Source organism: Ursus maritimus, unplaced genomic scaffold, assembly GCF_017311325.1.
Source record: "Ursus maritimus isolate PB19 unplaced genomic scaffold, ASM1731132v1 scaffold_26, whole genome shotgun sequence".
NCBI classification, from domain to species: domain Eukaryota; kingdom Metazoa; phylum Chordata; class Mammalia; order Carnivora; family Ursidae; genus Ursus; species Ursus maritimus.
Window position 1 is genome coordinate 44925950 of NW_024425119.1, and position 10510 is coordinate 44936459.

Genomic DNA, 10510 nt, shown 5'->3' on the forward strand with positions numbered 1-10510 from the left:
TGAAATAAAAAGAATTTAGATCTCTGCAGTTTTGCATGCAAAAGTTCACAAGATAGAAAAGAAATATAAGTTCAGGTAAAAATAATTTAAAAACAATCACACTTCTTTTAGTCATAGAATAAGACCACCAAGAACATTTCCTACACATATAAAAGATATTTTTCTTGCATTCCAAAATGTGGTATGCCATAAATTAAAGATTATCAAGATGAGAATAAACCTCAATAATTCATATTCCATTGCTTGGAAGCAGATTATGGCTAGATCAAATTGGGAATATAACTAACTCTTTTTGTTTTTGTTTAGTTTTTATTTTAATTCCAGTTAGTTAACATACAGTGTAATATTAGTTTCAGGTGTGCACTACAGTAATTTAACACTTCCCTACAACACCTAGTGCTCATCACAGCAAGTGCCCTCCTTAATCCCTTCACCTTTTTAGCCCATCCCCTCACTCACATCCCCTCTGGTAACCATCAGTTTGTTCTCTGTAGTTAAGAGTCTGTTTCTTGCTTTGCCCCGCTCTCTCTTTTTTTTCCCCCTTTGCTTGTTAGTTTTGTTTCTTAAATTCTACATATGAGTAAAATCATATAGTATTTGTCTCTCTCTGAATGACTTATTTCGTTTAGAATTATACTCTCTAGCTCCATCCATGTTGTTGCAAATGGCAAGATTTCAGTCTTTTTTTATGGCTGAGTAGTATTCCGTTATATAATTATGGATCTATAGATATACACATACATACCACATCTTTATCCATTCATCAGTCAATGAACACGTGGGCTGCTTCACAAAGCAGGAAAGAATATCCAATGGTAAAGAGGCAGTCTCTTCAACAAATGGTGTTTGGAAAACTGGACAGCAACACACAAAAGAAAAAAATGGAACCACTTTATGTCATACACAAAAATAAATTCAAAATGGATTGAAGACAAAATGTGGGACAGGAGACCATCAAAATCCTAGAGAACACAACCAGTAACCTCTTTGGCATCGGCCATAGCAACTTCTTTCTAAATATATCTCCTGAGGCAAAGGAAACAAAAGCAGAAATGAACTATTGCATGGAACGTTACATCAAAAACTAAGGATATACTGTATGGTGACTAACGACATAATAAAAAATTATTATAAAAAAAGGAAATGAACTATTGGGACTTCATCAAGATAAAAAGCTTCTGTACAGTGAAGGAAGTAATCAACAAAGCTAAAAGGCAACCTTCAGAATCAAAGAAGATATTTGCAAATGATATATCTGATGAAGAATTGGTATCCAAAATCTATAAAGAACGTATCAAATTCAACACCCAAACAATGAACGATCTGATTAAAAATGGGCAGAAGACATGAATAGGCATTTTTCCAAAGAGGACATCCAGATGGCCAACAGATACATGAAAAGATGCTCAAGATCATTGATCATCACAGAAATACAAATCAAAACTACAGTGAGATAACTAACATTTAAAATATAGTCCTAGTAATGTGCATTGTATTCTTTCTTTTCTTTTATTCTGCTGCTTAGAAGGCCTCACAATCATAAATCCTTCACAATCTCTATTTTGATCATTTAATACCTAATATTGACTATTTATAATTCTTTTATGAACAGAAGTGCACCTTTTCATAGTCCACATTCTACAGTTTTGTATAAAAGCAATAAACAGTACTACTCTACCATAGTCTATTACTCTAGGTTAGGATATCCTTGGAATATTAATATATTACTTTCATCGATACAACGTCCATCAAAAAAGTAACATTTTGTTTAAGAACTTATATTTCTTCTTCTTCTCTATCTTTTCCTCCTTCTGCTTCTCCTCCTCCTCTCTTAGAAATAAGTCCAAAGGACAAAGTGTATGTCTTGTGCATCTGCAGAAAGAATTTTAGCATGTCTTAAAAGTGCTTCTTATTCCTCTTAAGTCTTTTTTTTTAATTCCAAAAAAATGCATGATGACTGTCTCTTGAAACTGCTCTATATAGATTTATGCCTAAAAAGTTTCATTCTATTAGTTCTAGAATAAAATATAATCATACTCCTGTATGTTAACCTGTAAACCTAATTCATCTCCCACCTCCTACTAAAATGAAATTACTGTACAATTATCTGAACGGATTTTAAATATATGGTGGAGCTCTGGTACAAGAATGGAGACTGAGAATGGTTCTATATTCCCTTCAGTCATTTTCCTCTTGATTTGAATGTATATGAATTAATTTTATCCCTTTCTTTGAGAAAGTGGTTGGGAAAGGAGACACACAAAAGAAGCAAAAGAAATCATGAAGACTTTGGGATCAAGGAATTTTTGTAGACAATGGAACAACAAAAAACAAAAAAAAATCTCTTAACAATCGTTGGAGAGTGGAGAGTCAAAGAGAAACTCTATGCTCTCTAATTTTGATTGCTACTCTATCACTCATTTTAATTCCAGTAAAGACATTTTGTGGATTATTTGCTGGTTCTTATTATCTTTGCAACTCCTTGGAAAGATACATGCCATCAAAGAAGAAAAGATGTTTAATGTCATCCTTAATTGCTAGACAACTTAATTGACAATGACTGTGTTTTCATAGAAAAATAACAGTAACATTTTAAATTAATCGAAGCTGTCTTGATGCCTAAGAGTTTGCTCAAATCCAAATAGGTTAACTTGAATGCTTCCAGAAACCAAATACCGATTTATTTTTTTTTAACATTTATTTATTTTTTCCTTCAAGGAGAAGTAACTCTTTGTCCAGGCTCTGCTCTAGACATTATCTTGTCCTCGCCCAGATTGCTTCTGTCAATACCACCCTGTCAGGATTCAACAAATGTCATGTTCATTATGATGCCATATTGCAGTAATGCTTTGGTGCACGGCATTCCATAAGAAGAGAAGTAAGGCAGTGCACTCAATCCAAGAGAGTCAGTAGAGTTATCATGCACCTTGTCAGACCGGATCAGGTGAACTTACGGAATGGTGGAGTCACTTATTGAAGACCCAGTTGTTGGACCTGGCTCTCAGCACTTCACAAAACTGGGTTATTGTCTCTAGGATATGGTCTGTGCTCTGCATTAGGGACCAATCTTTGAAGCTATTTCTTTCATAATCAGATTATTGATCCAAGTACAATGGGTCAAAGTGGGAATGTCATCCACCCCTATAAAACCTACTAACCCACTCTGTTGTTGTTGTTTTTTTCCTTGCTACCCCTATGACACTGGACTTTGCTGAATTAGTATACTTACTAGTCAACAGAGGGATAATTTTACTGGGGACACAACAGTTACTCCTGCCTGCTGGGTATTTATTTCAATGAACCAACGGGTAAACAAAATGCTTTGTATTCTTGAAGCAGCCTCAGCCCCTCCAACTAACATAGTGGTCTTTAAATTTTATATCTATAGACCATGCATTCTTTCCTAGAAAGAACAGAGCACTCCTGCTTGTTATGAAACAGGAATCAGAGCCCCTTGCACAACCTCCGAGCACTGAGATAACGTGTATAGCTGGCACCATCGAGTCTGCACGTAATCAAGAATTGTTATAAACCCCTGCACTCCTTTTACTGATTAACTGCTTTAAACCCCTGTAGAAATGCCTGGGCCATGCAGAAACCTTGGATTTGGCCTCTTGACAAGAGTCTGCCTTCTCCCTAGGTGGCTGGTCTCCTGAATAAAGCTCATATACTTTTCCAGTCAACACTCGTCTCTTGAGTATTGGCCTTTCATGTGATGAAAAGAACTCTGGTTTTTGTAACATTCTTTTGGGTAACTGATAGTGACTAGCAAAAGATATTAATAGAAAGGAGAAGGGGAGGTCTATAGCTGTACACCAGGGAATTTTCCAGGATGCCTCCTAATGCCACCATGTCTGATGGCAAATATTAATGAACAAGTATAGCATAGCAGTTCAATATGGCAGGATCACAAGAACTTTGATAACTTAGAACTTAATAAAGGTTCATGTCACCCCACCAGGTAAATAGCTTCTGGATACTGAGGTTATTGTGGAGACCAAGATAAACATGGAAAGAAAATATCACCTATTCCCTTTGACCAATTGCATATGTAAGGACTTTATGAACTATCACTAATTTCTTTCCTACCCATTCTTCTTTCCTTACTATATATTACATAAGATGTATTTATGGCAGTTAGCTTAATACTTTGATTTTTCATATGCAAATTGGGATTTTTTGACTGATACAGAACAATTTTAAAAATTATTTGAAGTGTAATCAGTGACTGTTGAGAAATAATTTTTTAAAAGATTTTATTTATTTATTTGAGAAAGAGAGGGGGGTGGAGGGGAGGGAGAGGGACAAGCAGTCTCCCCGCTGAGCGCAGAGCCCAACAAAGGGCTAGGTCCCCCCACCCTGAGATCATGACCTGAGCCTAAATCAAGAGTCGGATGCTCAACTGACTGAGCCACTCAGGCCCCCTGGAGAAACTATTACTTAACGTAGGACCCGAAATAAACAACCGTCGAGCAACTAAAGTTACAAAGTAAAACTAACTTTACATCCGGTTAATCATTATTTAACCTGTACTTAAGGAATTAGAGGGCATTTGTTGGGCTCTGCACCACACCATTGTCATGTAATTGCACTTAGTATCAATTATCATGGACAAAATATAGCTGAAGAATAAATGTAGACAGGGGTGAAAATGAAATGAACTTTATTTCCCCACAAAATATGTTTCATAACATAATATTTCCTTTCATATTTGTTTCTGTTTGCCTATCCAAAACTTTGTTGTAATGAGAAATTGAAATGCTTCTTTTTTGGTGAAGAAATTAAGATCGAAGGATCTTTTGGTCCCTCCCAAAGGAGTAACACAACAACAAAAGAAAGAAAAAAACTTCCTGTATGTATTTTGACACCTATTAAGTTTAGGCTCTTTTTTTCCCTTTCTTTTTCTTTTTCTTTTTCTTTCTTTCTTTCTTTTCTTTTCTTTTTCTTTTTTTTTGTCTCTTTCTTTCTTTTTTCTTTCTTTCTTTCATCTAGAGCCTCTGTGGTCCTCATGGATCTTGGCTCTGGAGCCTGGGTACCTTACTTATGCTGCCTTCTCTCCCAGGGGAACTATCTCCCAGAAGGTAAGAGAAACCTCACTGCTGTAATTATTTGAAAAAGTTACACTGTTATGGCAAAATCAAAGCCAGTAGAGATGCCTGCTGCTGATATTCTGGCAGATGATCAGAGATTCCAGATGGCTCAGGACCTCTACTTACATATCCAAGACAATCTACCTTCCTTCTTTCAAAACATTCAGCATCCAAGAATGCAGGACAGAGAATATCCCTCGGACTGATTCCTCAGATTCACCTTGTATAACTATAGAATATCATTCCGGGAACTCTCTCAGTATTAGCAAAGCATCATTTGGAAAATTCACCGTGTGTCTCTTCCACAAAGGACTATAGCATTTTTCAAGAAATCATCTACTAAAGGAAAGGACCATTATTTAAACAGAGAAATGAGGGCAATTAATCCAGTTTCTCTATGGGAAGAACTAAAACTGGGATGATAAACATACATTTGGAAAATTTGGGGGGAGGGGTTCATTTTATCTTGGCACAGTGATTACACAGCGCTTGCAGTGTAGTCATTAATTAACTTTATGCGTACTCTTTCTAGAATTAAAACAGTAACAAGAAGAAAGCATGAGAATTCTGCTGCTTTATTTTCAGAATCTGACAAATCACCAAACAATATAAGGTAAGACTAAATCTGAAAACATGTGAACTCTGACAAATAAGTCACAGACTGAACACTTGTTTATTGGCTAGTCTGGGGAAAACTCTCCTTTTTCAGGTCTTCAGGCAAAAACTTATTAACATTACAATGAGTTTGATAGGAATAAATCTGGAAAATTAAAATGATCAGTGTCCTTGCCCCTAGGCAAGATTAAAGGCAAATAAATAAAATATATTATTTTTCAAAAAATATTCATGACTACTTCAGGCTCCCTTTTCATGGCTTAAGTATCTTATGCCTCCTTAGGCCCTAAGTATGATCTATTTAAAATTGCTCCTTTATAATACTGATGCCAATAGGCCAAGTCTGAGGAAGGACCGGCCAAGGAGGTTCTGGGCTTCACACAAGATGGAAATCAAACATGAGCCAGCGGGAGGCGAAAGCAGAGTTCACTGAAGATATATATGTCTATGTCTATGTATAGAGAGAAAGATGGAAGGAGCATCTGGGAGACTCAAAAGGGCAAAGATCATGAGTGTCATCCAGTCTGCTCTGGATCTGAGGTTTTATCGAGGGTGGTGGTCTGATGTATGTGTCCTCTCAGACAAATAGGAACTAGTTAGAACAAAGACAAGGGGGACGCCTGGGTGGCTCAGTCGTTAAGATTCTGCCTTCAGCTCAGGTCATGATCCCAGCGTTCTGGGGTCAAGCCCTGCATGGGGTTCCCTGCTTAGCAGGAAGCCTGCTTCTCCCTCTCCCACTCCCCCTGCTTGTGTTCCCTCTCTCGCTGCCTCTCTCTCTGTCAAATAAATAAATAAAATCTTAAAAAAGAAAAAAGAACAAAGACAAGGGCCCAGGCGTTGTTCCTTGGAACCAGGGGGTGTTGGTGAGGAGATGCTTAACTCACTGGTCTGGAATATGTGTACGATAGCTTCATAAGGTCGTTCTCACCAGGTCTTTCCTTAGATGTTATTTACTCTAGAAAATCATTAATTCCTTATCCCTTACACAAAGGACATAGGTTATTTTCATCATTGACTTGCAAAGTCAAGTGGGGGTGCAAGTCCTAAAAAGAATAGAAGCAGGAAAAGAAGCAAAGAAAAAAACCCACCTTTTTCTCTTATGGGGTCCCTTTAGTTTCCTTGTCTCATTACAATTATTTGCAGATTTAATTTTTAATGGAGCTGGCAAATAATAAAAATATGACAATAAGACACCATGCCATTTTTCTGTCATCTTTCTCTGACAAAATATTATATTTCTTTCAGATTTCTTTATTCTTTTTAAACTTTTAACAGTTCTCTGATTCCTTCCCTCAACTTAGAATGGTCTACTTCAAAAAGCCCATTTTTTATTATTAATTTTCAGCCTAATTAGCATTGATTAGTTTGGTGTGCATTGTGGAATTAGTGCAGAAAGATACCATAAAATTAACAATAGTTAATATTTGTCAAGTGCTTACTCTGTCTTAAATGGTGCTGTTATTTACAGGCATTATCTAAGTATATACTCTCATGAAAACTTTGCCAGTTATATTTTCATCTCTCCTTTATATGAGGATACAGTGGTATAGTAACTTGTCAGGATGGAGATGTATGGAATTTTCCCTCCTTCGGTAACTGTGTCTGCTTGTAAGTAGCCCATTGGTCAGTAGGGCTTATGGCTTCAAGAGCCTGTTTGGGTCAGCTCAGTGGTCCCTGTGGACCTTTTGCCTTGCTCAAGTTTCCATTGCTCAAGCCTGTTGCCTAAAAGCAGCCTCTACACATAACTTGCCCAAGTTCCCATTTAGAAAATGTGAGAAGCAGTGCAGAAACTTACTTCTATTCAAGCCTGAATCCATGCTACACCAGTCACATTACAGAGTCTACAAATTTTCTCTGATTCTGCATGTTCAGTGATCATTCAACATATGTCTATATAAGAAATATCTCCTGATTAATTGCCATTTGCAGACACAAAAGGTTATGTTGGAGATACATGGAGGACAAGTTGCAGTTTTGATCTCAAGGAAGGAATTATTAATATTTAATAGGAATATAAATATGGCGAGAATAGCCACTATCCTTGAGAGCATGTTGTATGCAGAGGAGTTTTAACCCAGGTTCAAGAACAGGGGAATTGATTGTGAAGATAAGAAACTTCCACTGGACTCTGTAAATGGAAGTACCCACAGCGGAAGGAACTGGAATGGCACGTTATCAAAGACGGTCTTGCAGTGATCAAGAATGCCTGGATTCTGGAATCTGGTTTCTTAGCTTTCAATCCCCATTCTGACCTTGGTAGGAGGCTTTCAAAAGATTCCACTCATGTGTGCCTCAGTTTTCTCACCTAGAAACTAGGGAATATGATAGTACTCACCTCATCTTACCGTTATGTGAATGAAATGAACTACTCTGAAAGCATTTAGAAAAGTGTCCGGCATATAAAAAAGTGCCACATATTTGTTTGCTATTATGTTACTACTGTCATCTACGCAGAACCATGCATACAGAGCCCTGAGGGGAGAGAAAGAGGGACCGTGCTGTCAACACAAGCAGTTCAAAGCTTTATTGAGCTGTCTAGTAAATGAGGTATGACGGCTGTGAAAGTCACACCCTGAGTAAATAAGAAAGCATCATTAATCCCTCATATGTACCTTTGTTCAGTATCTTTTTCTAAAGTAACTCTTCCATCTAGACCCACTCTCGGCCGCTCCTTAAGAAAACTATAAGCTGCAGGCTGAGGAAAGGGAGGGAAATCGTCTTTACGAAAGGGCTTTGGAGGCCCATCTGGGAGAGAAATCCTAGGATGCGAGTCCTGATAATTTCTGTGTTTGTGGACAACTTTGATTTTAGTGAGTAAACAACGTATATCAGAATTCGAAGTTTCCATTACTCACAAAAAGCAATTGTACCTCTTAAGTTGTTTTTTTTCCCTTAAGATTTTATTTATTTATTTATTTGAGAGAGAGAGAGAGCACAGGGAGGGAGGGCGAGGGACAAGCAAACTCCCTCCTGAGTGTGGAGCCCAACTTGGGGGCTAGATCTCACAACCCTGAGATCATGACCTGAGCCAAAATTAAGAGTCAGATGCTTAACTGACTGAGCCACCCAGGTGCCCCCTCTTAAGTTGTTTTTAAATTTAGTGACTTTCTTTATATCTGCTGGTATGTAATATAAACTAAAGTTTCAAAGTTAGGTTTTCCAAAAGTAGGTTACTGAATTCCTCCCCTAGTATCTCCAAACTCCAGAATTGCTTTCCAAAGGTCATTTATTAAATTATTTGTGCTCTCTTGCAAACTCTGTTTCCTGACATTGAATATATTGCCTAAATCATGAGTCAGTCACAGACACAGAGGAAACATTTGCAAATGCAAGAGGCATTTTGAGTGGAACTGCATTGCATTAGACTCAGAAGAAAAAGATGTAATTCCACTGCTTGTAGGACTAGAGCCATGAAATTAATCTTTGAGTCATCATCAGTTGCAATGGGCTTAAATTTAGGTCACAATAATTTATAAATTTAACAAGTAATGACTATAGAATAACTTTATAAATCCTAATACTGTAAGAGATTATTTGTAGCTAGGATCAAAGCCCAGAGTTCATTTGTTTATTTTTCCTTATGTCTCTCAGCAGATTTCTGCCATGGGCGACAGGGGGACAAGCAATCACTCAGAAGTGACTGACTTCATTCTTGTAGGCTTCAGGGTCCGCCCAGAGCTCCACATTCTCCTCTTCCTGCTCTTCCTGCTTGTGTATACCGTGATCCTTCTAGGGAATGTTGGCATGATGACCATTATTATGACTGATCCACGGCTGAACACACCAATGTATTTCTTCCTAGGCAACCTCTCCTTCATTGATCTCTTCTATTCTTCTGTTATTGCCCCCAAGGCCATGATCAACTTCTGGTCTGAGAGCAAGTCCATCTCCTTTGCAGGCTGTATGACCCAGTTCTTTCTCTTTGCCATCTTCATGGTGGCCGAGGGATTTCTCCTGGCAGCCATGGCTTATGACCGCTTCATTGCCATCTGCAACCCCCTCCTCTACTCTGTCCAGATGTCAACTCGTCTCTGCATTCAGTTGGTGGCTGGTTCCTATTTTTGTGGCTGCATCAGCTCAGTTCTTCAGACGAGCATGACATTTACTTTGCCCTTTTGTGCTTCTCGAGCCATTGACCACTTTTTCTGTGATATTCGCCCACTTCAGAGGATATCTTGTTCTGACCCCTTCATCTATAGGATGATTTCTTTCTCTTTATCCAGCATCATTACCCTGCCTACCATAATTGTCATTATTGTGTCTTATATATACATAGTGTCCACGGTTTTAAAGATACGCTCGTCTGAGGGACGTAAGAAAGCCTTCTCCACTTGCAGCTCTCACCTAGGAGTTGTGAGTGTATTGTATGGTGCTGTTTTTTTTACATATCTCACTCCCGACAGATTTCCTGAGCTGAGTAAAGTGGCCTCCTTATGTTACACCTTAGTCACTCCCATGTTGAACCCTTTGATTTACTCCCTGAGAAACAAAGATGTCAAAGAGGCTCTAAAAAAACTTTTAGAGATGAAAAATACTATTCTTTGATTATTATTTCTTGGCTATTGAAGGTGTTGTGGCTATTTCTTTCATACTTCTTGTGACCATTAATGAAAGTTATTCTCTTGAACATCATAGAAATATTAACAGAAGCTTTTCCAAGGTGTCTCATGTCCCACATATTACTTCTTTTTTTCCCCTCAGAGACATTGTTAATCTAAAACATCCTCGATGTTGGAGGTGTCCTGGACATTAAGGAAGCATTTTTCAAGGTGAACCCTGCCACTGATCTAAAATAACATTTAATT

General features: G+C 37.8%; 1 protein-coding gene across 1 annotated transcript; it reads left to right on the forward strand.

The window, feature by feature from the left end:
- The first annotated feature begins 9293 nt into the window (after positions 1-9293).
- On the forward strand, positions 9294-10250 carry LOC103682023 (olfactory receptor 9K2-like). Its single transcript, XM_008711593.2, has one exon. It carries the CDS (start codon positions 9309-9311, stop codon positions 10248-10250), a length of 942 nt encoding a protein of 313 aa, XP_008709815.2. The 5' UTR covers positions 9294-9308.
- Positions 10251-10510: the final 260 nt, after the last annotated feature.

What these genes read in the sequence shown, in the direction of transcription:
- LOC103682023 (XM_008711593.2), top strand. Translation starts at nt 9,309, where the DNA reads ATGGGCGACAGGGGGACAAGCAATCACTCAGAAGTGACTGACTTCATT.